The 25899-nt window shown below is 45.6% G+C and overlaps 1 protein-coding gene across 1 annotated transcript in view; it reads right to left on the minus strand.

The window, feature by feature from the left end:
- LOC132390618 (uncharacterized) overlaps positions 1–25899 on the minus strand; it is a 68494-nt gene that overhangs the window by 38186 nt on the left and 4409 nt on the right. The window contains exons 2-8 of the mRNA XM_059963216.1: positions 25769–25834; positions 25353–25398; positions 24618–24735; positions 20346–20467; positions 19467–19615; positions 9990–10040; positions 3239–3289 (exon numbers count right to left, since the gene is read on the minus strand). Coding sequence (XP_059819199.1) covers positions 3239–3289; positions 9990–10040; positions 19467–19615; positions 20346–20467; positions 24618–24735; positions 25353–25398; positions 25769–25827 — 596 coding nt within the window. The 5' untranslated portion in view covers positions 25828–25834. The remainder of the gene's footprint in view (positions 1–3238; positions 3290–9989; positions 10041–19466; positions 19616–20345; positions 20468–24617; positions 24736–25352; positions 25399–25768; positions 25835–25899) is intronic.

The following is a 25899-nucleotide window of genomic DNA, read 5'->3' on the forward strand; positions in this document are numbered from 1 at the left end:
GTGGAGGCCGGTGACTAGCGGGGTGCGTCAGGGATCTGTTTTGGGCCCAATGTTGTTTGTAATATACATAAATGATCTGGATGATGGGGTGGTGAATTGGATTAGTAAGTATGCCGATGATACTAAGGTAGGAGGTGTTGTGGATAATGAAGTGTGTTTTCAAAGCTTTCAGGGAGGTTTATGCCGGTTAGAAGAATGGGCTGAACGTTGGCAGATGGACTTTAATGCTGAGAAGTATGAGATTCTACATTTTGGCAGGAATAATCCAAATAGAACATACAAGGTAAATGGGAGGGCATTGAGGAATGCAGTGTAACAGAGAGATCTAGGAATAACAATGCATAGTTCCCTGACGGTGGAGCCTCATGTAGATAGGGTGATGAAGAAGGCTTTTGGAACGCTGGCCTATATATCTCAGAGCGTACATAAATGAGAAGTTGTGATGTAACGTTGTAATTGTACAAGGAATTGGTAAGGCCAAATTTAGAATATTGTGTACAGTTCTGGTCACGGAATTATAGGAAACATATCAATAAATTAAAGAGAGTGCAGAGACGATTTACTAGGAAGTTACCTGGGTTTCAGCACTTAATTTACGTAGGACGGTTGAACAAGTTGGGTCTCTTTTCATTGGAGCGTAGGTTGAGGGGGGATTTAATCGAGGTATTTAAGATTTTGAGAGGGAGAGATAGAGTTGAAGTGAATAGACAGTTTCCATTGAGAGTAGGGGAGATTCAAACGAGAGGACATGATTTCAGAGTTAGGGGGCAAAGGTTTAAGGGAAACACGAGGGGGTATTCCTTTACTCAGAGAGTGATAGCTGTGTGGAATGAGCTTCCTGTAGAAGTAGAACAGGCCAGTTCAGTTGTGTCATTTAAGGTTAAATTCGATAGGTATATGGACTGGAAAGGAGTGGAGGGTTATGGGCTGAGTGCGGGTAGGTGTGACTAGGTGTGATTAAGTGTTCGGCACGGACTAGGAGGGCCGAGATAGCCTGTTTCCGTGCTGTGATTGTGATATGGTTATATGGTTTTTATCCTTCACTTAGACAGCCAAAGATACCTCATGTCTTCTTTTAACTCTCCTGATTTCTTTCTTAAGGGTTCTTTTTACTGCACTGTTTTAATTCCTCAAGCTCCTGATTTACTCTCTGTTTCCCATACATGTCATACATCTATCTTCTTCTTTATCTGAGATTCAATATCCCTAGAGAACAAAGGTTCCTGTTCCTTATTCAGTTTGTCTTTATCCCTCTCAGGAACATACAAACTCTGCATTCTAAAATTTCTCCTTTGAAGGCCTCCTTTTTACCACCGACATCTTTGCCAGAAAACAAACTGTCACAATACAGGCTTTTTAGATCCTTTCTCATTTCTTCAAATTTGTCCTTTTTCCAGATTAGAACATCAATCCGAGGACCTGATCTATCTTTACAAACGATCAAGTTAAACTAATGTTGTTGTGATCACTGGAACAATACTGTTCCCCTACACACACTTCCGTCACCTGCCCTAACTCATTTCCTAATAGGAGATTTGATATTCTATCCACTCTAGTTGGTACCTCTATATATTATTTTAGAAAACTTCCCTGAACACATTTTACCAACACTAACCCGTCTAACCCGTTAACAGTATGGGAGTCCCAATCAATATGCGGAAAATTAAAATCCACTACTATCACAACTTTATGTTTCCTGCAGTTACCAATGTTACCAATCAGTACCCCGAAATAAGAAACATTACACAATATGCGTCCAAACAATTAAGACTTATAACTCTTCCTTTGACTATCTGGTTAGTACAGAAACGAAATTTAAATATATATATATATCGTATTAAACAGTCTGTGCGTCAAGTTGCAGCTCGCTCAAAGGACGACCGTTCAAAATCGCCCTCCACCAATCGTCGCTATCCTTCGGACCCTTGCTCCGAGTCTACCCCATCCGGAAGCCCACCAAATAACATATAACAATCACAGCACGGATACAGGCCATCTCGGTCCTCCTATTCCGTGCCGAACGCTTCCTGTCACCTATTCCCACTTACCTGCACTCAGCCCATAACCCTCCAATCCTTTCCTGTCCATATACTAATCGATTTTTAATGACAAAATGGAACCTGCCTCTGCCACTTCCACAAGGAGCTTGTTCCACACAGCTGCCACTCACTGAGTAAAGAAATTCCCCCTCGTGTTACCCCTAAACCTTTGTCCCCTAACTCTCAACTCAATGCTTTCTTTGAATCTTCTCAATGGAAAAAAGAAACCGATCCACGTCCCCCTCAAACTTCTACGCTCCAAATAATAAAGACCTAACTTGTTCAACCTTTCTCTGTCACTTAGTTGCAGAAACCCAGGTAACATTCTGGTAAATCTTCTCTGTACTCTCTCTATTTTGTTGATCTTTTCGATAATTTGGTGACCAGAATTGTACACAATACTCCAAATTCGTCCTTACCAATGCCTTGTATAGGAGTTATACATCCCAACTCGTGTACTCAATGCTCTGAAAGGCCTGCTTTATTCATAATCTCTGTTTCCAGCCTGTCAGCCATTCCGTTATTATTTAATTGTATCTTTCCTGTAACATTATAGGATATTATCTAGTTAAGCAGCCTCCTGTTTGGCACCTTAACAATCGCATTCGGAAAATCGGTGTAAAATCTCTGTCATGACTCTGGTATGTAGTACATCTGGCTAAAGTGAATTACGCTGCTTAAATCCCTGCAGTTTCGATGGCACCTGTACCTTTCTGATAGCAACTCGACGCACGTATGCTCCCGATTATTCACAGATCTCTGGTGCACTGCTGTTGTCTTCCACGATGAAGAAAGATGCAGTATACCTGAATGGAATTTAGAGTTGATATTGGAACACTGGAAAATGATGCCGGTGCAGAAGTAATAGGGGCAAAGAAATCGCCCGTGTCCAATAGGTATACTGCATCTTTCTACATCAATCGTATCATAATCAATCCCTGAGAACAGCCATATTCATTTAACGACGCCCAACAGCTCCAGTAATCCTGACCGAAAATAAAAAGTCAATTGTTGTTTTCTTCGGATTTCGGAAACCCTATAACAAGGTGACGCATATGAGATTGCTTAACGAGCTAAATTACATGGTATTACGACAGCGCTCCTGACATTACCGTCAGTTTGAGCACCCGCGCGATACAGCAGCACTTTTGGTTCATTTTTCTTCCCGCGCATAGTCACTGTCTTCGATATCCATTTACCTGTCAAGGCGAGTAGGCACCGAAGGTGCAGTTGTGGTATGTTCGTCGGCCCTGTGGACAAAATAGAAATACTTATATCTCCGTAATCCGGAAATCATCGGATTCCCGTCTCGTCAAACCACAACTTGAACCGTTTCCCGGTCCTAACAGAGTGACACATTAGGGTCACCTCAGAAGATTATTACCACCACACACAACGCTTCTATCTGTGACTTTGCATGAACTTTTAACATCATGTAATTTCACCCCGCTCCAATATCTGGTCTGGCACTCTGTTTCCCATCCCCCTGCAATTCTAGTTTAAACCCTCCCCAATAGCACTAACAAAGCTCCCTGCAAGGATATTCGTCCCCCTGTGCTTCAGGTGTAACCCGTCTCTCTTCTACAGCTCCCTCCTGCCCCAGAAGAGGTCCCAAATGATCCTGAAATCTGAAACACAGCCCCCTACACCAGTTTCTCAGCTATGTGTTCATCCACCAGATTATCCTGTTCTTACCCTCACTGGCACGAGGCACAGGTAGCAATCTTCAGGGCCCCCTCAATCTTGCTTCCGACGTGAGCGGTACCGATGTGTACCATGACATCTGGCTGATCACCCTCCCATTTCAGAACGCAGTGCACGCGATCAGTGATACCCCAGACCCTGGCACCCGCGAGGCAGCAAACCAGCCTTCTCGGGGGTGGAGGCCGTTCTTACCTCTCCCGCTGGAGGCCCTGGATTCGTCCTGCCTTTTGGCAAAGTCCTCTTACTGGGTGTAAGCTCAAAGTCGGGCTCTAGGTCAACCTGCACCTCCTGTCCCAAGGGCAATAGCCATGTCCGATGGACAATCTTGACAGGCCCATTCCCCTCCTTTGGATTCAATCGGAAAACTTGTAGGTTTGGCATCAGACTCTCCACCACATAGGGTGTGGCCGCCCAGCGGTCAGCCAACTTGTGCTTTCCAGGCAGTCCCAAATTTCTCGGCAGGAGTTTGGAGAACCTCACTTTTTGATCATGCCGCCTCTTCTTCCCTCGATTCTGCTTGGCGGCCGCGACCCCAGACAATTCATAAACCCTTTTCAGATCTCATAGCACACACATAATTCAAATAACTCTTCGGTGGTAAATCACCCTCGTCAGTCTCAAAACAAAAGTCAATGGGCTATCTCGCCTCGGGCCCAAACATCAGATACTATAGCGAGTACCCAGTAGCTTCACTTTGTGTACAATTATAACTGTGAACCAGATGCCCAGTATGTTGACTCCACCCTCTCTTCTCGCTGATCTCCAGGGTCCCGAGCATGTCTAGCAATGTCCGATTAAACCGTTCAGGCTGACGATCGCTGTGAGGGTGATACGTCGTGGTCCTAAACTTCTCGACTCCAAGCATTGCCAGTAACTCATAGATGAGTCTGCTCTCTAAGTCCCGTCCCTGGTCACTATGTATCCTCCTGGGAAAGACACAATCAAAGAAATACTTCTCCCATTTGATCCACCGCACGATCCTGCCTTTCTTTTCCCTCCGCCTTCACGGTGACGGCAAACTGACATGTGGCCTTCACCCCAGGTTCAGGAAAGTTATCCCACTCTTCGTCCCTGTCCAGTCCCTCATGCACCTTAAAAAAACTTTTGACCATCATATGTCTGCGATACATACGGCAATCGGGGGTCCGCAAAATCCAGCACCGGCGCCTGTGTCAGCAGCTCCTTCAGCGACTGAAAGGGCTCCTCGCAGTTTACATCCAACCTCTGTGCAGAGGTCCCCTTTCAATGATTCGCTCTCCCTTTCTTCCCCAAGGGAGGGTAACCACACAGAAGCTGATTCAATGAGTGACTCACTTTGGCGTCGCCCTTCACAAATCTCCGATAATAACCAGAGAACCCGAGGAACGAGCGCAGAGCGTTCACAGTCGGAGCCCTTGCCCAAATGGTCACCGGTTCCATCTTCGCCGGGTCTGTAGCTGCTCCATTCTCTGAGGTTGTGTCAGACACAGCTACTAGACGTTTATCAGAACTGCAACTTGTCCAGGCAATGTTTTAACCATTCAGATTTCAGGCGGCCAAGAACATTCAGTAGTCTCGCTTCATGTTCTTCAAATCTGAATCGAAATGCTATGAGGTCATCGATATACAACAACACCTCAAGCATGTTCATATCCCCCGCAGTCTTCTCCATGAACCGCTGGAAGTTTACAAGGGCTCCAAATATGCCCTGGCGCATCATTTCGAACTGGAATAATCCCAGGGGACATATAAATGACGGCATCAGTCATCGGGATCTGGTAATATCCACTACTCAAATCCAGCAGACTAAACCACTTCGCACCTCTCAGACAGGCCGGCGCGTCTGCGACACTCGGGACGGTATACTGGTCACGGATGGTGCGGTGTTCAGAGTCCTATAGTTCAGACACATGCGTACCTTCCCGTTCTTCTTCAGGGCCACTGCTACTGAGGCGCCTTGGGGCTTCGGGAATCAGTGATGATCCCAGCTTCTTTCAGCTTACAGAAATGCTGCCGCATGTCTTCCATGACTGCAGGGGCCAGTCGCCGCGACCTCTCTCTAAACGGCGTGTCCTCGGTCACCCGCAGATTCTGTGCAGTGCTCTTGGAACAACCGACATCACACTCGCCAATGGAAAAGACACCTTTCAGCTTCAACATCTTCTCTACCAGACTCCTTTCCTTAACACGGCGGCACCGGACATCCCCCGAGTTGAATCACTCAGCGATCAACTGCCCCAAACCATTTTCCAATAGTCCCTCCCCGGCGTGCCTCACAGTGACACTCGACATTACCGTCACCGGGAATAAAATGCACCAGGGAGATCCCCAGCTTGAAGGTTTTCCTGAAAATCACTGCTTGCCTGGACAAACGGGGGCTTCTGTAGTTCGGACCTCACCAGTCCCCAAGCAGGAAATCCGGACATTCCCTCATGATCTTCCGGAACATCCACAAAGAGGGATTCGCTCTCAGGCGCTCTGGGAAATTTGGGAGTCCCCATCACCCTCGGTACTTCCCCGGGCGGTACTACTGTTAGCTTCGACTGGATGAACCACACAGTCCCTTGTTTAAATTAGGTATCCAGCCCAATGCTACCACGCACTTTCTCAAAAGCAGCTCGGAACCCTGGGTCTACTAGAGGTGTGTTGGTCTGTACCAGTATTGAAACACCGCTCTTCTCAACAGGTTCCGGACAAAGCCGAACCACTGTATCAAGAACCTCAGACACTACCACATCAGCCTACGAGAACTCCAGTTTCACTGACAAGTAACCGTCGGATGGATGATCAACAACACTGAATCCTCAAATCTCCAGTGGGTCCAATGGTGTCAAGTGTAAGTGCGTCAGATACCGGTTGTAAAACGAACAGTACAGTAACGTGACCTGAGACCCGGTGTCGAGTATGGCTTTAGCGTAATTACCCTCAGCCAATGTGACACGCTGGAGCGTGGACCCACTAAGCCTTCAAGAATAAGATCTTTTGCTTTGGGGAATTCTTGTTACATTGCTGGGAATGTGTTCTGCAGAGACAGCAGGCCGCCCCCTCTCGGTGTCTCCTCTAGGTTTTCCGTACGGCTGTCCCTGCTGAGGTACCCGGGGGCTCACTCTCCTTCTGGCGTGACACCTGCATTGTTCGACCCCTTGTGGAATCCGCCCTCGTCAGCTGCATCTAATGGGGGCGGGGTCACCCGCTGATTACAGACGACGTATCTCCGATCTCAACTCTCCCACAATCTCCTCAACGGCTCCCCGGTGTAGGCTATCTGTGATCACTTCACCGCAGGGGACTACTACCGGGGATTGTACCCGGCTGACTGAGTCCTCCCGCGCTTCTGCCGCGTTCACCCCTTTCCGTACCTCTCTGATCAGCTCAACAACAGATGCAGGGCGCGTCTTTTGAGTCTTTCGGAGACGCCACGCAATCAGGTCATAGGACTGGGTGCCCCTGGCTATCTGGTCCGTTCTTAACTCGTCCAACTCACCCTCCCGAATGACCCTTCTGCGCCGCAAGCAATTTAGCTGCCTCTGTAGAAGTAAAATAAAATCAGAACGCTTCTATCCCTTCTCCTGACGCATGTTTTGAAACCACGCCTTGAGTTCCAGTGGGCCTCCAGTCGGACCAAAAGCATGGTACAGTGCTTGCTTGCAGATAATTGACAGCTGTCGTTACGGCATAATTTAACCTGATGGGTCTCACAACGTCAGCGTCCCTCCCATTCAATCATTCAACCATTCATCATCCTTCACTGCCACTCATTAATAACTGAGAGTCCCTTCCGCCCTCATATCAGGAGTGGGCTTTAATTTATTGCATAGGCGGAACCTGCCACAGCTGGGTCTTTGGATTTGATTTCTCCATTTATTCTTCAGAGAATTAAGGGCGGATATTCTTACACGGGACGTGGTCTATTTAAACATTCCGAATTCGACCACTCTTTCCTCGCACTCCTCAGAAAGAATAGAACCCGCCCCCAGCCACCTCAGCGCTGGTCTGCATTGAAACGCCCACTTTTTCATCAAACCTCCACTGAGAATCGCAATCCTAAGCGTATTAACAGTGGAATTAACAATTCATCCGGAGTACGAATATCTAGCCACTCGTTCATTGCTCAGGGTAATCACCCGCATCCAACGGATTCAATCCAAGACGACCCCCCACACCTGTAAATCTCGCTTCGCCTGCCGTCAGTTTGATCACCCGCGCGATACAGCAGCACTTTTGGTGCATTTTCCGTTCCGCGCATAGTCACTGCCTTCGATATCCATTTACCTGTCAAGGCGAGTAGGCACCGGAGGTGCAGTTGTGGTATGTTCGTCGGCCATGTGGGCAAAAGAGAAATACTTATATCTCCGTAATCCGGAACTCATCTGCTTCCCGTCTCGTTAAACCACAACGTGAACCATTTCCCGATCCCAAGAGAGCGCACATTGTTCTGACGTCAGAACGTTAGTGTCAAAGTGAATGACTTTTAACAATGTGAAAAAAAGCCAAAGAATCAGCGGACGTGCCTGCAAAGCGGGATGCTGAGCGATGCAGAACTGGGACGGGCACGGCGCAGGGAGGGGAGATCAGAGCGGGGGCCGATCTCGGGTGAGTTACGAAACGGGGCGAAAGGCTGAGCACATGAACTGGGTTGAAGAGCTGGATGTGGACGTCACGTGAGATATCAGCAGCGCACTTTGTGCGATTCAGGCGGACATCAAGAGAACAGAAATGAAAATACGCATACAAAAACCATGGGCTATTGCAAATTGTGCTGGAGAGCTTTGAATGGAGTTCAGGGAAATGATGGATGGATGGATGAGCGGAATAGGTAGTTTGCATCTGTCTTCACTGTGGAAGATACCAGTAATTTGACCAACATGCAGAGGCATGCGTGTTGTGACGGGTCCAGTCAACGGAGAGGGATTCAACAGAAACGGCGGAAAGTTCAAGTGCAGCTTCGCGGCAGTGGCTTTTAGTGTGCTAAGTTTTAGAGTGCGCCTGCCTGAGATCCTCAGATCCTGAGGGAGGTTAGAACTTTATCATCGTGCTCGTACTTCTCCATTTCTCATCAGTTGAGTATCTTCAACTCATAAGGGAGAATAAAGAGGTGATAGATAAGAGCTGTAGGGAGGTAGTCATATCCTGGTTGCCTATAACTACTGTCTGCTCCTCCTCACATTTATTGACAGGACGAAGGTAATCGAACTACCGGTCTGGTACCCTGATTCGGTCCCAAAGGAGCAGCAGCTCGACGCACCTGATGTGCACGTAGTCGTCCGGCAGGGTGGGTGTCTCCCGTGTTTCCCAAATGTCACACCTAGTACAGATCACCGGCCTCACAGACATATATCCTGCTTCTATTCCTCAGATTTTACATGCCTCACTTCGACCCGTTATCCCCGAATCCCGAATGAACCAATGCCCTACCGTTCTGCCTGTGATCACTTCGGTCGATGAACGCTCCTTTGATGACTGCTCCGCTTGGCAGCCTCCCTTTACTGCCTGAATCTGTCCTCCTATTTAGCTCACGATTTCCTTCCTACATGCGCTTTCCGAGCTCCCTTTACAAAGTAATACACACATGTTCTCTATTATTCTGACTTCTATATATTATTCACATGTGTATTTATTCGTAGAGTTTCCTAACTCCACCTACAAAGATTCCACATTCTCTGACCCTAACATCTTTCTACAGATGTTATATCACCTGTTACCAACAGAGCCATCCCAACGCATATGCCTTCCTGCATGTGCTGTTAACAAAAAAGGATATCCTTAGAATTTAAGCTCCCACATTCGACCGTCTTTCAGCCGGTACTCAGTGACGCCATGGCGTCAGTATCTAATCGTTGGTCCATTCCTTTCTAATTGCTGCACGCATCTAAATGCGGCAGGGTCAGTCCAGCATTCCTCGCCATTTGAAATTCACCTCTGCCGTTGAACTGATCTCTTTGCTCTGTCCGCCCTGGTCCTTCTCTACAGGCATCTTACTCACATCATCTACTTATAAACTTGCTGGCCCTTCATCAACTGTATCATACTGGATCTCTTATCTCTGCCATTTTATCTTAACCACACCCAACTGCTTTAGTAAATCGGACGTAAAGAAAAATCAATTACTGTTTTATTAGAGATTCAGAAAGGTTTTCACTAAATTCCACAGATGAGGCGGCTTAACGAGATAAGATGACATAGTGTTCACGGAACACACCCGACCCTACCATTAGTTTGAGCACCCACTCGATACAGGAAAACAGTTAGTCTTTGATTTCCACTTACCCCTCAAGTTGAAAAACAGCCGTCCCTGCAAGGGGACTGTATTGGCCAAACCTGTGAACAAAATAGAAACAATTATATCTCTGTAATCTGGAACCTATCTGCTTCGCGGCTCGTTAACCCAACCTTTGAAATTGTTGCCGGTACACTCACTGTGCACTTTTTTTTTAATTTTAACTAGAACGTTCCAACAGGTCATTTCGAAAAGGGATGAGTTTGAAGAATGTGATGAAAACAACGAATGACTGGGCCTGTCAGCAAAGTTGGATATATAGCGACGCAGAACCGCGACCGCCCCGACACAGAGAGGGAGTTCAAGGCGGGACCACATCTTTGCTGAGTTACTAAACAGGGGTAAAGGCTGAGCACATGAAGTGGGCTGAAGAGCTGGCAATAGATGATCTCGTGAGATCTCAACAGCGCACTTTGTACAATTAACGTGTTCAACAAAGGGGCCCTAGAAAAACACATTTGAAGAAATGGAAAGAATAAGCGATGTTATAAGGCACAGTTACAAATAGAACGTAACGGTGGAGAGGTTTCAATGAGACTCAGGGAAATGATGGATAAGCATAACAGGTTATTTGAGTCTATATTCACTGTGGAAGACACCAGTGAGCTGATCAACATCTCAAGGGAAATCTGTTGTGCGGACATCAGCAGAGAGGGATTCAATGGGAAAGCGGAAAATTCAAGCGCGTGAGTCGCGGCAATGCACTTGTGTGTGTTAGGTTTTAGAGTGCCACTGTCCAAGATCTTCAAGCGTAGGCGGTGGGGAATTATCGGCAAATTTATCACGTGATCTTATTTCTCCATTCCTCGTCGGTTAGCGAGAATTGGTACAGCGGCGGTGTTTTTGCAATGCGGGAGGTCTAGACGTCTCGGAAGCTGGTTAACGAGCTAGGAAAGCATAGTGTTACCGATGCGTTCCCGACCCGTCCGTCAGGAGGAGTAGCCACCCGATACGGCAACATTTTACTCGCCCCGTGCACAGACCTAGTCTTCGAGTTCCACTTACTTGTTATAACGTCGCGGACGTGGAGATGTTTTGCATCTGCTTCTCCTGTGGAGAAAAATAGAAACATCTTTCTCAGTAACGCGTAATCACGCCCCGGCTTCTTAAACCACCCTTTGGTCCATTTCCAAGTCCTGTCAAAGCGTACCACATTTCTCATTCGCTGTCAATTCATTCGAGCAGGTTAATTTGAAAAGTGAGTTAGTTTGAAGTTAGTTTGAAGAATGTGAAATAAACAAAGGTTTAGAGGACGTGCCAGCAAAGCGGAATGCTCAGCGATGTAGAACCGAGACGGGCAGTGAGCAGCGAGGGGAGTCGAGAGCTGGGCCAAAGCTCGGGTGAGTTATTAAACAGGGCAAAAGGCCGAGCACGTGAAATGAGTTGAATGTCTGGCCGTGGATAATGACGTGAAACCTCATGAACGCACTTTGTCCAATTAAGACGGACAACACAGGGATCGTAGAAGAACAAATTTTTAGATAAGGAAACAATATGCAAGAGTCCAGAAGGAACAATTATAAATTGAACAACCATTAGCAATAGTCTAGAAGGAATAATTTGAAATTGAACATGATGCTGGAGCGGTTTGAATAGGATTCAGGGATATGGTGGATGAGCGCCATTAGTATTTACATTGACCATCACTGCGGAAGACACCAGTAATTTGGCCAACATTCAAGAACGATGAGGTGTGCGGCAACCAGTCTACAGAGAGGGATTCGTTAGATAAAGCGGAAAATTCAATTGCATGTGTACAGGCAATAACTTTGAGTATGCCAGGCTAAAGTGGAGATTGAATCAGCTCATGATGAAATGGCGGAGCAGACTCGATGGGCCGAATGACCGTCTTCTGCTCCTTTGTCTTATGGTCTTATGGTAGTAGAAATGGCCAACGTGATTTATACACCTGAAGTCTTTGAAGTTTCCCTGGCACTTGTTCATTTCTGATAGCAACGGCACTCATATCTGCTTCCTGATATTCACGACCGTCTGGTGCAACGCTAGTGTGTTCAACAGTGAAGACAGATGTAACGTAACTGTTGTTCATTGGCGATTTCTTGCCCCCAGTACCACTGCACCAGCATCATTTTACAATGTTTCAATATCAACTCTAAATTCCTTATTTCGCTTTATATAACTTAAAATAAAACAACTTCTTGTGTCCTGGGTTTATCGTATTCACTAGACTGCTCTCATGTGTCATCGTTTCTACACTTATACCTTTTTGGATGCCCGTTTTTCGAATTGAAAAGCTCCCTACTCACTTTTGCTGAATTAAAATCCATTTCCGTGGTTTTTATGCAGTATTTATCGTCCATGAGCTGCCACGGTTGCCTACCCCATTCACTTGTCAAACTCTTCTGCTCTGTTACATATGTATCCTAATCCTTCTGAGTTATTCCAAGAATTTTCCGTCATCTCTGGTCTGCCATCATCCTCCCCGATATTCCTCACCGATCCACATGGGCAAGCACATCACCCAAGCCCTTGTAATTCCCTTTATTCCATTGCAATAGTATTAGATGTGAATTATACTTCTTCTTCCGATCAAAGTGCAGTATTAATTGAATCAGATTATGATCACCGACTCCTAAGAGCTCATATGCGTCACACTTCCTGAATTATTACGGAAAAAACCTAAAATGTCTAAAATGTTTTTCCACGAATGGGTTCGAGAACAAGCTGCTCTAAAAAGCCATCTTACAGCGATTCATCAAATTCCTCACTTGCAATGCGTTGGCAAACAGATTTTCCCAATGGCCTTGAGATTTAACTTCCCGTTAAGATTGTGTCATTTTCCTTCCTATATGCCTCTTCTAGCTCCCTTTGCAATCTAAGCCACACATCTTGTCTACTATTTTGAGGCCTACATATGGTTCGCACAATGTGTATTTTTCTCTTACAATTTCCTATCTACCCCAACAAAGATTCCACCTTTGTTGTCGCCTCTTTCTGAAGATCTCGTCCCATCTGTTGCCAACAGAGCCACACTACTGTTATATAAAAAAACAACTGGGTATAAAAAGTAAGTGGTACAGCGCAAAAGTATAAAAGTACTGAGATAGTACAATATGGATGCAAAACTGTTTAGCGCTGTGATGTGAGGTTCAGCAGTGTCACAGCCTCAGTGAAAAAGCTCTTCCTGAACCTGCTGGTTGGAGAGTGGAGGCTCCTGCAACGCCTACTGGATGGGAGGAAAGTAAAAATTCCATGGTTATGGTGAGATGCATCCTTAATAAATCTTTATGCGCTGACCAGGCAGCGTTGAATGTAAATGTTCTCAATGGTGGGCAATTTCGTGCCGTTAATCAAGTGGGCTGTTTTAACCACACGCTGCAGTGCTTTGTAGTCCGATACGGGACAACTGCCATACCACACTGAGATGCAGTTAGTGCTCTCAATAGTAGAGCGATAAAAGTTAGTCCGTATCCTGAGACACAGGTGAAAAAAAGGCTCCTCGGGAAAAAAAGGAGCTGTTGCGCATTTTTGATCAGGATGGAGGAGTTCAGGGACCAGGTAAGATCGTCAGAAATGTGGACAGCAAGGAATTTGAAATTTTATATACACTCCACTACAGCTCCGTTAATGTAGATGGGGACATGAGTGTGGCTCTTAGTATGCCTGAAGACCACAAGGATCTACTTGGTCTCTGTGCTAAGGGCCAGGTTGCTGTCGGCACAGCACGTATCCAGGTTTTGGACCTCGTCCGTATTGGTCTTCTCTTCATCCCCTGTGATCAGGACAACCACTGTGGTGACGTCTGCGAACTTGATTATAGATTCATAACAACGTACAGGAACGCAGTCATAGGTGAATAGGGATTACAGAAGATTGCTCAGCACACAGACTAAAGGAACGCACGTATTCAGGATGAGAATGGAGGAGGAGAGTTAGTCGAACATAGCAGATTGGGGTCTGTTGGTCAGAAAGTCCATGGTCGAAATGCAGAGGGATGAGGTGATATCAAGCTGACGAACTTTGGCGATCAGCTTGGAAGGGGTCACAGTATTGAATGCCGAACTAAAGACAATGAACAGCATTCTGTCGTAACTGCCAATGACGTCATAACAACACAGTCGTTCACCTTATTCAGAATACTGCGTGCATTAAATACAACTTCTTTACTATTGTATTCTTAGCCACTTTGAATTTTGCAGCAGAATTTACCTTTATGCTCTGTCTGTGTTTGTTCTCAATCATTGATCTATCATCCCTGAGAGGCATTTTTCACACACATCATCTACTTGTGAAAACGTTGGCTCATCCTCAGCTAAAGGAAAGTAAAGTCAATTGTTGCTGAGTTCTTTGATTTTCACAAGGCGCCTCACATGAGGCAGTTTAACGAGCTACGGTCGCAGGTGTTACCTGAGCACATCCGAACGTTTCGTCAGTTTCAGCACCCAACGCGTGCAGCAACACTTTTGGTTAACTTATCACCCCGCGCACAGACTCACTTACCCCTTTCCAAGTGCACGTATGCTGCGTCTGACCTTCATGTGGGGGAAAGTATAAATAATTATGTCTGCGTTATCTGGAACACACCTGCTGCCCGGCCCATTATTCTATCCTTTGAACCAGTTCTCAATTCTGACACAGCGTCCCTCTGTTCTGACTCGTTGTCAGAACATTAAATCAGTTCATCTCAAAAAAGGATGAGTTTGAAGAATAGGAAGGTAACAAAGAAGTAGAGGAGCTGCCAGCACAGCGGGATGCTGAGCGACGCAGAACTGCGATCGGGGGGGGGGGGGGGTCTGAGAGGGGAGTTCAGAGACGGACCAGATCTCGGGTGAGCGATGAAACATGGAAAATGCTGAGCACATGGACTGGATTAAAGACCGAGCGGTTGACGATCACGTGAGATCTCAGCAATGCACTTTGTGCGATTAAACCGGGCAAGAAATGGACATTGGAAGACAAGTTTTAAGAATCGGTGACAATAAGAGATTGTCTTCCTCTGCCACTTGAGAACATCTTCCTCTGTGGAACTTGACTATCCTGTGCTTTATACATTATTCCAAAAAACTTCAGCTATCTCTGCTCTCCCGTCATCACCTCCCGTATGCCCCTCCAATCCACCTGAGAAAGCTCGTGCATCATCCCTCCGTAACTCGCTTTATTCCATTGCGATACTGATACATGTGAGTTATGCTTCTCCCTTTCAAATTTCAGTCCCCACTCAATCATGTTCTGATCACATAAGGCTTACTATACGTTAAGCGCTCGAATAAGATGTTCGTTAAATCACAACATCCAATCTAAGATAGCCTTCGCCTAATTGGTTAGAAAACAGACTGCCATAAGAAGCCGTCTACTAGGCATTCAACAAATGTCATCACTGGCGATCCGACACCAACTAATTTCGCCAAACCCTTGCATAATAAATTCCCACATTACAATCAAGCCATTACCATTATTGTACGCCTTTTTTTCAGCTCCATTGCAACCTTATCCGCACTCCTTTGCTAGTATTACTAGCACTATTAACTAATATTTTACGCTAATATTTCGTTAACTCCACCCACAAAGATTCAAAATCTTCTGTCGTTATTCTCTTCTTAGAGATGTAATTCCATCTCTTACCAATAGAGCCACACCACCGCCGATGCCTTCCTGTTTGTCATTCTGAGGCAAAGATGCTTCGATACTGATCTGTGAACTACGGCCTTCTGCTAACCATGCCTCACCGGCGCCCCCTATATCATACTGATTAATTCTAATTGCGCCATGAGTTCGTCTACATTGTTCAAAACACTGTGCCTGTTTAATGACATCACGTCTAGTCCGGCATTATTTGCCGTTTTGAATTATCCCTGTGAGGTACAATTTAGCTGCTTACTTTGTCTCCATTTGTGCGGAACCATTGGCATGTCTTTTCTTATAGTCATGTTACACACATCATTTACTTCAAAACCTGCTGACTCGTCCTCAGCGCTATTATACTGGTTCCCATTTTCCTGTGATGTTAGCTTCAAACACTCGCAGAAGTTCCAGCAAATCCTCCGACTACAGCTCCGGAGCATTCTGAGCCGAGTGGACAGAATTGTGGGAGAGGTACTCCGCTTTCGCTTTCCCCTTGTAGCACCCCCTCACCCAAGAATTCTCCAATTGAGAATAATTTTGTTTGTTAACATGAGTACTCATCAATAATGTTTCTTGGAGTTCACATTAGCGATGGCCTCACCTGGTGACTTAATAACCCCTGAACAGGGAAGCACAGCTGCAACTTCAATCCGACATAGACTGGGGCAAGCCAAGCTCCCAAACCCATCTGAGCTGCAAATTAGAGGAAGTACGACTGCTAACATCTTGACAATTGTTTCTCCATCTGGCATAGGAACAGAGGAGAATCGGCCCTGGAGTCACTACAACTGACAGTGAGAACGGCTGAGAGGTTCATACGGAAATCCCTGACAGTAATCTGGGGAACTTATCAGGAGTGATGCATTTGCAGGGCGCTTTGTATTACTAAGGATCCCACCCATCCATCCAGCACCTTGGGATCCGAGCCCACAGGACAATCAAAGCTCAGGTTGACTCTGTGGTTAACAAGGTTCACCTTCGTAACCGGTGGGATTGATTTCAAGAGTCAAAAGGCAATGTTGCAGCTATATTGGACCCTGGTCAGACCCCACGTCGAGTACTGTGCTCAGCTCTGATCACCTCACTAATGGAATGATGTGGAGGGTGCGGAGGAGATTTCGAAGGATGCCTGGATTTGCATGCATGCCTTATGAGAATAGACTGAGTGAACTCGGCCCTTTCTCTTTGAAGAGACGGTGGATGCGATGTGACCTGATAGGGGAGTACAAGATGACGAGTTTCATTGATCATGTGCTTTGCCGGAGTTTCTTTTTCCCGAGGGCAGATATGACTAAACCGAGAAGGCACAGCTTTAAGGCGCTTGGAAGTATGTGCCGAAAGATGCCGGGGTTACGTTTTTTTTAATGCAGAAAGCGGTGAGTGCGTGGAATGGGCTGCTGACGGTGGTAGTGGAGGCGAAAACGATAGGGTTTTTTTTTTATGAGACGCCTGGATGGGTACAAGCTTATAAAAATAGACGGCTGTGGGGTAGCCTAGATATTTCTAAGATATGGACATGTTCGGCAGAGCACTGTGGGCCGAAGGGCTGGTGTCGTGCTGCGAGTTTTCAATGTTTCTAAGGGCAATGATTAGCAGCCAGAAGTCTTGCTGCATATTGGCACCAATGACATAGGTAGACGTAGTGATGAGGTCAGAAGGAGTGGTTTTAGGGAATTAGGTAGAAAGCATGTGAAGAGGACTTCAAGGATGATAATCGCCGGATTGCTCCCTATTCCTCGTACAAATGAAGGTAAAAATAGAAGGAATTTGCAGACCGATGCATTACTGACTATCTGGTGCAGGGGGCAGTGGCAGGAGTTATGGATCATTGGGATACCTTCAGGGGAAAGACATGTTCTGTACAGCAGGGACAGTTACACCCGGAGACCGGAGAAATCCAAAGAACTTGCGGATACATGTATGTTTAAATCAATTCAGCAGGTTGATGAGAAGCGTTTGATAGCGATAAACTTGTGGTAGTTGGTTTTAAAACAGTGCCAGTGTGTAGTTAGGCGGCTAGCAAGGAGAGTCTGATAATAGAATAGATTTGCAGTCAACAGGATTCGCAGCAATGTTGAATTGAAAAGGGTGACTACGGGACTGAGGGCGTTTTTTTTAATACCCAAGTTGTACTCTGTAAGTTCGATGAATTTGAAACACAGTTCCAGAATAGCGAGTATGTTTTTGCAGGCTTCACTCAGCCATGGCAAAAAGAATATTGACTGTAGCTGGTAACCTAATGTCCAAAGGATGCATATTGTATCGAAAGTGTAGGAAGGAAGGAAAAGGGGATGGTAATGCTCTGCTGGCAAAAGGTGAAATCAAATCATCAGGAAGATATGAGTAATGTAGATCCGGAAGCAAAGGTGTAATCATAGTTCGGGAGGTTAAATCGTCTGAAGTTACATCGGGAAGCTAAAAGGTCTAAAGGCAGATCCGGAAGCTGAACAGACTGGAGGTGGATCAGGAGGCTGACATACCTGAAGGTACATATGCCCTGGACCGTGCTTTAAAGTATATTTGCAGGTCAACAATGTCTCCTACATGAGACCGGTGCAGGTGTTCCTTAGGAATCGGTGTTGTCATTGGGACTTTTCACGTAATATGTAAATGACTTGGAATACGGAATGTCTGGCTTTGTGTCCACTTTCTTCAAACGATACCAAGGTTAGTGAGAAGGATGGTTGGGGTTGGTGGGGGGGGGGGGGTGCTGCTGCCGAAGTTTGAGGAAGTCGGAGAAATTCACAAGTACCAAAATGGATTTGGAAATGAGGCAAGGATTTGTCAGATGGTATACTGTTTTAGGAAATTGATGGCCATGCACTTTTGAAGAATGAATAAAGGCGCAAACAACTTCCTCAACGGTATGAACATCCATTAATAAGATGTGCAAATGGGTGTTGGTATCTTCTTGCAGGATTCCCTAATGATGAAACATGCAACGTCTGTTAACAACAAGGATGGCAAATGCAGTCATCATTCAATTCGAGAGGATTGAAATGCAAACGCAAAGAGGTAATGCTGAGGATTTATGAAACACTGATCACTATACATTCAGTGTACTGCTAGCAGTTGTGGACTCCTTATATAGCATAGTGTGCGTTGGCGTTGTCGATGTTCAAGAGGACAATCACAAGAATGCTATCGGAAATGCCAGCGTTATCGTCACAGGAGAGTTGGATGGGTCTGTCCATGTACTCGCAGGAGGTTAGAACAATGAGCAGGGATCTGCTGAACTGCCGAGATAGAGTGGACCAGAGTGCAAAATTAAGAATAGAGGGACTTCCCATTAGTATCGAGATGCCGAAGCATTTCTTCAGCCAGAGGATGGTGAATCCAAGGAATTCACTGCTACACATGGACGTGGATTCCATGTTCTTGTGGATATTTAAAGTGAAGGTTGATAGGATCTCGATTAGCAAAGGTATCAAATTTTACAGGGAGAATACAGTGGAATAGGGTTGAAGGAGATAATGAATCAGACATTATTAACTGTCGACAGACCAATGGGCCACTTGGCCCAACACCTCCTTCATCATCTAGTTTTATGAACAATATTTCAGAGTCATTTCGTCCAACTTAGTTGCTGGCAAAATTTTTCTGAGGATGACATTTAGAATTATTTTGAAGTATCGAATAAAAATGATTCAAGTCAGCACGCTTTTATTTTCAGAAGTCTGCCAGGAAAAATTGAGAAGCACAAGGATGGAATACAATTCTCCATGACCATAACAAATCCACAAGGATTCGCCATCGGAGTCGTGGGCTCCGAACAGAATGCAGTTACTCTCCCTCCTGGCAAACGGCGAGGAGAGACATTTCTATGCCCCGCTAGGCACTGGCTGCACAGCAGACTCAACTACACGCCTCGGTGTGTTACCTACCCTTTGCAGAAAGACACGAAGAAGAAGGAGTTGTTGAATTTGGCATTCTGCTCCGTGAGCGTGCGATTGAAGTCATTTGCCTGGGTCATGGCATTCCAACGAATCCTCCTGGAGAGCACGTCCATCGTCGGGAAACGAGTTATAAACGCCTGCAGGATACAAACACCGTAGAAATTGAAACAGGAAAAGTACGATACACGCCCATTTATCGGTCCTGTCCGACTATTCACTCAGGTAGAAGATCATATCTGAGATGACCTCCCGGTTTTGCTTCAACTCACCCTACTCTCCTGATGGGCGACACGTTCCCTTGCAGTCCCTTCCTGATCCTGAGACCTCCCAAATGAAACTTGCTTTCACCTTTACCCCGCACATCCGCCAGTGCCTCCAACTTCCCGATTTGCCACATCCACTGACCCTAGTGCGGCCTCAGGTTCTGATTCAGATACATTTATTTATCAGCGACTGACTCGCCTTTGTCAAACCTGTCTGTTGTGTCCTCGAGGAATCCCAACTAATTTGCAGGGTGTAATTTCCCCTTGAGGAAACTGTGCTGAATTCTTCGTAATTTATTGTTTGCACTTAAGTAGATCAAAACACTGTCCCTTAATAACGAACATCAAAAGCATCACGAGGAGCAGTGTCTCGCGCGACCTGAAAAACATCGACATACTCTGGTCCTAAATATCCCTCACATTGGCCGACACCAGCATTCCTCCCTCCGAAGCATGTCTCCAGCTTCAATAGCTGAAAGACTGACAAAAATGTAACCATCACCCCATTGAGCAGGCCTCCCCATCCACTTCCCGACCGCATTTCGCCCTCGGCCTTCGGGTCAGTCAAAATATAATGACCGCTCAGGTTCCAGCTGGTACTCACTTGTGGGCTTGTTGGTGTTGGAGGGTTTTCCCAAAGTTCTTCGGGAACCAACAAATACATTGTAATCTCTCCATCTCCGGTGAATGAAATGAGAAATTGTCCATTGCTTTGGATCCACAATTCTGGGGGTGATGAAGAAAGTTGAAAAGATTTATATTTCTCACTGGAAACAGAAACAGGAATTTCAATAGAAAGCGAAGGAGGACCTCCATCCTACCATGTTCTGATGAAATTATAACTACTTTAAGATCAACCTAACTATCTACTCCCACAGAGACCACCGCATTATCTGCCATTCTTGATTTTTTTCCAATAATTTCACAAAGAAATCCTGTTGTTCCTGCGACGACGCCAGACAATGAAGACCAACACACCACAGACATTCTTAGCAAACCTGGTGAGTTCTGCGAAAGGTTCGATGAACCTATAGCCACATTCAAATGAAGTGCCCTTACACTCATTGTGCTTTTAAAATATTGCAAACTTTTACACTTCTATGCTTGACTTTTCCTCACTTAACTCTTAAATTTCTGTTTTTTATCATTTACATGTCATTATTTTTATCCACTCTTTTTCACTTTATTCAAACTAAATAAACCATTCTCCTACAATTTAGTTTTTAAACTCATGTCTACAGCCCTATTTATGTGATTCCCTAGGATTCAGGGGCGATCACGTTTCAGGTACAACTCCCTCCTTCCCAAGAACTGTTGCCAAATTCCCACGAATACATCCCCACTACACCCACACTGAAAATTGAACTACGCATTTAACTCTCCAATGTACTTAACGGTATGCCAGTTTGCATAAGTATTTAAAAAGTTATTAAGCAGGATAGACAAAGGAGAATCTCGCCTATGTAACACCTATGTCTCCTGACTGTGCTTTCTCTGAGTTAACTCATCCTCTATCCATACTAATATATCACACCCAACTATCTGTATCCCTCTCACATGTATATTTTTTACGATGCACCTTATCAAACGCCTTCTGTAACGCATGGAAAACAACGCCCATCTGTTCTCCTCTCTAGACAGGGCTCGATATAGGTTTACTGAAGTGAAAGTTACACTATCGTCGACCTGAAAAGTACAGAACGGTACTGACCCTCCGGCGCAAGATGGTGTGCCGACATTTTACTGACACTGAGATCAATTTAACCCTTTCATGCTACACAGCCGTACTTTTAATTTATCATCAGTGTGCCAGATTCCCTCTCCGCTCCTAAACTCAATCCCACGATTGATGAATGCCAATGCACCGTATGCTTTATTAACCAGAGTTAATCTGCATAGCAGCTTTGAATTTCCTATGGGTAGAATCTGACACTTTTCAGCCAAGTTTTGCATCCTATCAGTGTCCCGCTATAACCTCTGACAACCCTCCACAGTATCCCACACTATTAGCGTCTGTGTCATCAGCAGGTTGTCTAAGTTATCCCTCCCCTTCCTCTTCCAACTCATTTATAAAAATAACGAAGAGTAGGGGTCGCAGAACAGAGCCCTGAGACACATCACTAGTCACCGATCTCTAAGTAGAATATGGACAGTCTACAACCACACTTTGCTTTCTATGTTCAAGTCAGTTCTGGATACACAAGGCAATGTCCCCTTGGATCCCATGCCTGCTTATTTTCTCAATAGACTTTGCATGGGGTAACTTGTCAAATGCCTTGCTGAAATCCGTATACACTACATCTACTGCTCTAACTTCATCAATGTGTTTTGTCACGAAGGTCCTTTTTCTTTGTACTTTATCCACATTTCTCGAATCACTTCTCTACAAATTAATGTAAGGTCCTGTCCACATCCCTCGTTATGTGATTCACTCCGGTCCTGTTTCAGCCCCTCCCACTGCTATGGCTACTTCCATTCCCAATTGTTGTGCTAATTTCCCATGATTTCAAACCACTTCTCCCACTCTAATCCTTGAGCTACGAATTTAACCATCTATTTTTCTTGACACTATGTTAATTTTCATAAAAAATTAATAAGATAATAACCTGGATAGAAAAAAAAGTGAATACGATGATCCTGTGTACCTGAATTTTCGGAAGCTCTTCAGCAAGTTGCCACTCACTAGGCTGGTTTTCAAGCTTTGATCCCGTAGTATTGCAGGAATGATTCTAGCATGGATAAAATAGTGACTGCTTGCTAAGACGAAATGAAAGGGAATAAATGGAGCCATTTCTTGTTGGCTGCTGATACCTGGTGGTGTTCCAATTGGAACTATGTTAGGGTCGTTTCTTTTTGCATTATACTCCAAGGAATTAGATTATTGAATTTATGGCGCATTTCTCTTCTGATCCCTATTAATTTTGAGTTAAATTGACGCATCGCACCTTATGGGGGATTACCTCCCAGGGACATGCCCGGACATGTGGTTACTGGCACTAAGCATATGTCCGTGTGCAGAAGGGAAAGAGGGAGAAAAGGCTGTGGATCAGGATTCAATAGTCGGAGGGACAGTCAGGAGATTCGCTGGACGTGAACTTTGCATCTCGGGTACAACGGTAAGAGAAATATGGGGTCGCTTCGGTGTTATTTTGGAGAAGGAAGGAGAGCAGCGAACTACCTTGGCACTTATATGTGCCAATGACGTAGAAGGCAACGCAAAGAGGTGCTGCAGAGAGAATTTAGAGAGCTGGGCAGATTGCTGAGACGAAGGATAGTAATTCCTGTATTGAAAACTGTCCCACGCGCCATTGCGAATCGATGAAAGATGATTTGGCAGATATTTGAGTGGCTGAGAAGCTGGTGCAGGGGCTTCAGGTTCTTGGATCACTGATTATTTTTCTGGGTGAAGAATGACTTCGGGAGAAAATAATTGAGTACAGTTGCTATTGCAAGAAGCTACTGAAAAAGCTGAACGACCGGAGGACTGATGCAGTTTGGGAGAATGAGTAAACAAGTGACAGATGGAAAGTTGCATACGGAATGCGTTTACATGCACTTTAGAAGAAAGAATAAATCCGAAGTATATTTACAAAAAACGGTGCAATTTCAAAATTCAGAGGGGGAGAACGTCTCCAATAGGTAGTGTCCTAGAGCATTCATTTTGAAGGGACGAGAAACAGTGTTCCAGGCAGGAGGAGACATTGGTCCCACCTCACCTGGGGTACTGTGAGCAGGTCGGAGCTCCGTACCTCAGGAATGGTGTGCTGGTATTGAAGTCGGTACAGGAGAGCTTAACAATAATTATTCAGGGTATGAAGGGCTTCAGAATTGACCAGAATCGAGTACGCCTGTACTCGTTGGAGTTCAGAAGAATAAGGGGTTACCTCATTGAACTATATAAAATAGTGAAAGCACTTGATAGAGTGGACGAGACGATGATGTTTCCCGGACTAGGAATCCGAGTCATTGAGTATATTGAAAGCGGAGGTTGGCAGATTTTTGAATAGTCAGTGTGGTAAAAGCAGGAGAATGGGTTAGGGTTGTAAAATAAATCATCCCTCTCATCGGGAGAGTCTGAATGTCTAGTCAAGGGTAAAGAACCCTCCGAGCTCCTGTCAGTTGCCGGTGTCCCAGTATGGGACAGTGGGCTCAAGAAGAAGAAAGATGCTTGGACCTTTACCCATCATAGGAAGGACTAACACAAGGAAGCAGAACTGGAGTGAGATTGGAGGAACACATACGGTGGATGCAGAGTTACATACAGAGGGTGGTGAGTACGTGGAACGCGCTTCCTATGGCGTAGAAAGTGTCGGATACTTTAGGGACATTGAACAAACTCCGGGATGGGCACAGGGAAGACAGCTTAAACGAAGTGCTGTGTCGGAGGAAAGGATTAAATTGATCTCAGTGTAGTTAAAATTTCGGCACAACATCGTGCGCCGGAGGGTCTGTAGCCTTCTGTAATTTTTCAGATTGATGATAGTGTAACTTGCTGTTCATTAAACTGACAGCTAATCTCGGCTGTGTTTTAGATCCAGTCTAATTATCTGATTCCCATATGCTTTCCACATTCACAAACCCTACCTTGGAATGTGATGCAACTACTAAACCTGAATTCACCAGGGTTTGTGGATCAGCCATGTGGACTGCCGCTGTTTTCAACTGATTGATCAACTGTCTGTAACCAGTGTGTTCATCCTGATAAAGATTTCGACAGGACTGGCCGGGCTCTTCGCGAGGGGAAGACGCATGCAGAGACACAGACTGAGTTGCTTTGAAATGTTGAAGTCGCAAAACGGGCAGCGCCCCTACAATAGGGCCGTGACACTCACCGCTTCTTTCTTGTTATCCAACCCTACCCCCGCGCCCCACCTACCTTCAGAGTTTCCCCCTCTTGTATAGCTCAATAGGCGCTGCATGGAAGTGTCAACCTTGGGGCTGATGCTGACATCCACGTGTGTTCCAACCCAGACCGATTCTTTGTAACGCCGGAGCTGTTGATAGACGATGGTGTTGTTATTCTGCTGAGTTGGAAGAGGGGGACGGTGGTGTGAGGCTCAGAGCCGGGCGGAGAGGGTGGAATAAGGTTTATTCGTTAGTAATTGGCTAAGTAAATTAAAATAAATCCAACTCACTAAACTATGTGCATATCCTCCTATTCTCATGTTATCCAGTGAATATCATGCTATAGCTCTAAAGAATGGACAAACGACAGATACTTTTTACTTTGCTCTTCACACCTTCCCTCCCAGGCTAATGTTGCAGGTAATTGCCTGTAGTCCTCCTGTTGCTGCTGAAATCCCAGAATGAGGGGTAAGTTGTATTCGGGTTCAGACCCAGTGGCAAAGGATCCGATGCTATTCACCCTAGTTCCTGATACGGCCTGACGAGAAAGAAGCTGCTCACGGCTGTTGCTGAAGAATGTGATTTGTGCCAGGCACTGACTGGTAATTGGAGGCACAAATGAAGACGCTGAGTTCTGATACACGACTGAAAGGTTGCATGGAAACGGGTTATGGTATAAATGGACTGATGCGATTGAAGGAGAGAGGGTGGCTCTGTCTGTAGAAGGGGGGGGGGGGAGGAGGAGTGATATTCGTGATCTCATTACCTGATAGTCCGCAGTGGTACACAGGACATCAGACAGCAGACAAGGACTGAAAGCAGAAACACATTGAGAGAAATAAACAGCTGAATCAGTTCCAACACCTGAACAGACATCCCTCACACTCCAGAGTACCGTGGATCATCAGGAGTGAGTCAGCGCAGGTCATGGTCTCGGTCAACAACAAAATAAAACACAAGTGTAACAGGGATACAGTGGGGTGAACCGGGTAAATGGGAAGGGGGGCAGTTTGTTTGCAAGGAGGCTGGGTTGATGACCGATGCCGTCCCGGAGAGAAAAGCAGGGCAAGGATAAGATGCGGGTCTAGGTACAGCTGCGATAGGAAGTGGAGCTGGGCAAGTTATTGGGACAGAGTGACGGATGTAGGGTTGCGGATTAAATGTACTTCGCTCAGTCCTTACCTTTCAGTCAAGTCAGCCCCAGTGACAAGCGAGGCAATCAGCAAGTAGACAGGCAGCATCTTCACCCTGCAGGAAACAGGAGCAGTCACTATTTAGCACTTGTCAGTGGCTTAGGACCATTTACAGAGTTG

The sequence above is a fragment of the Hypanus sabinus genome, unplaced genomic scaffold (genome assembly GCF_030144855.1).
Source record: "Hypanus sabinus isolate sHypSab1 unplaced genomic scaffold, sHypSab1.hap1 scaffold_99, whole genome shotgun sequence".
Classification (NCBI taxonomy): domain Eukaryota; kingdom Metazoa; phylum Chordata; class Chondrichthyes; order Myliobatiformes; family Dasyatidae; genus Hypanus; species Hypanus sabinus.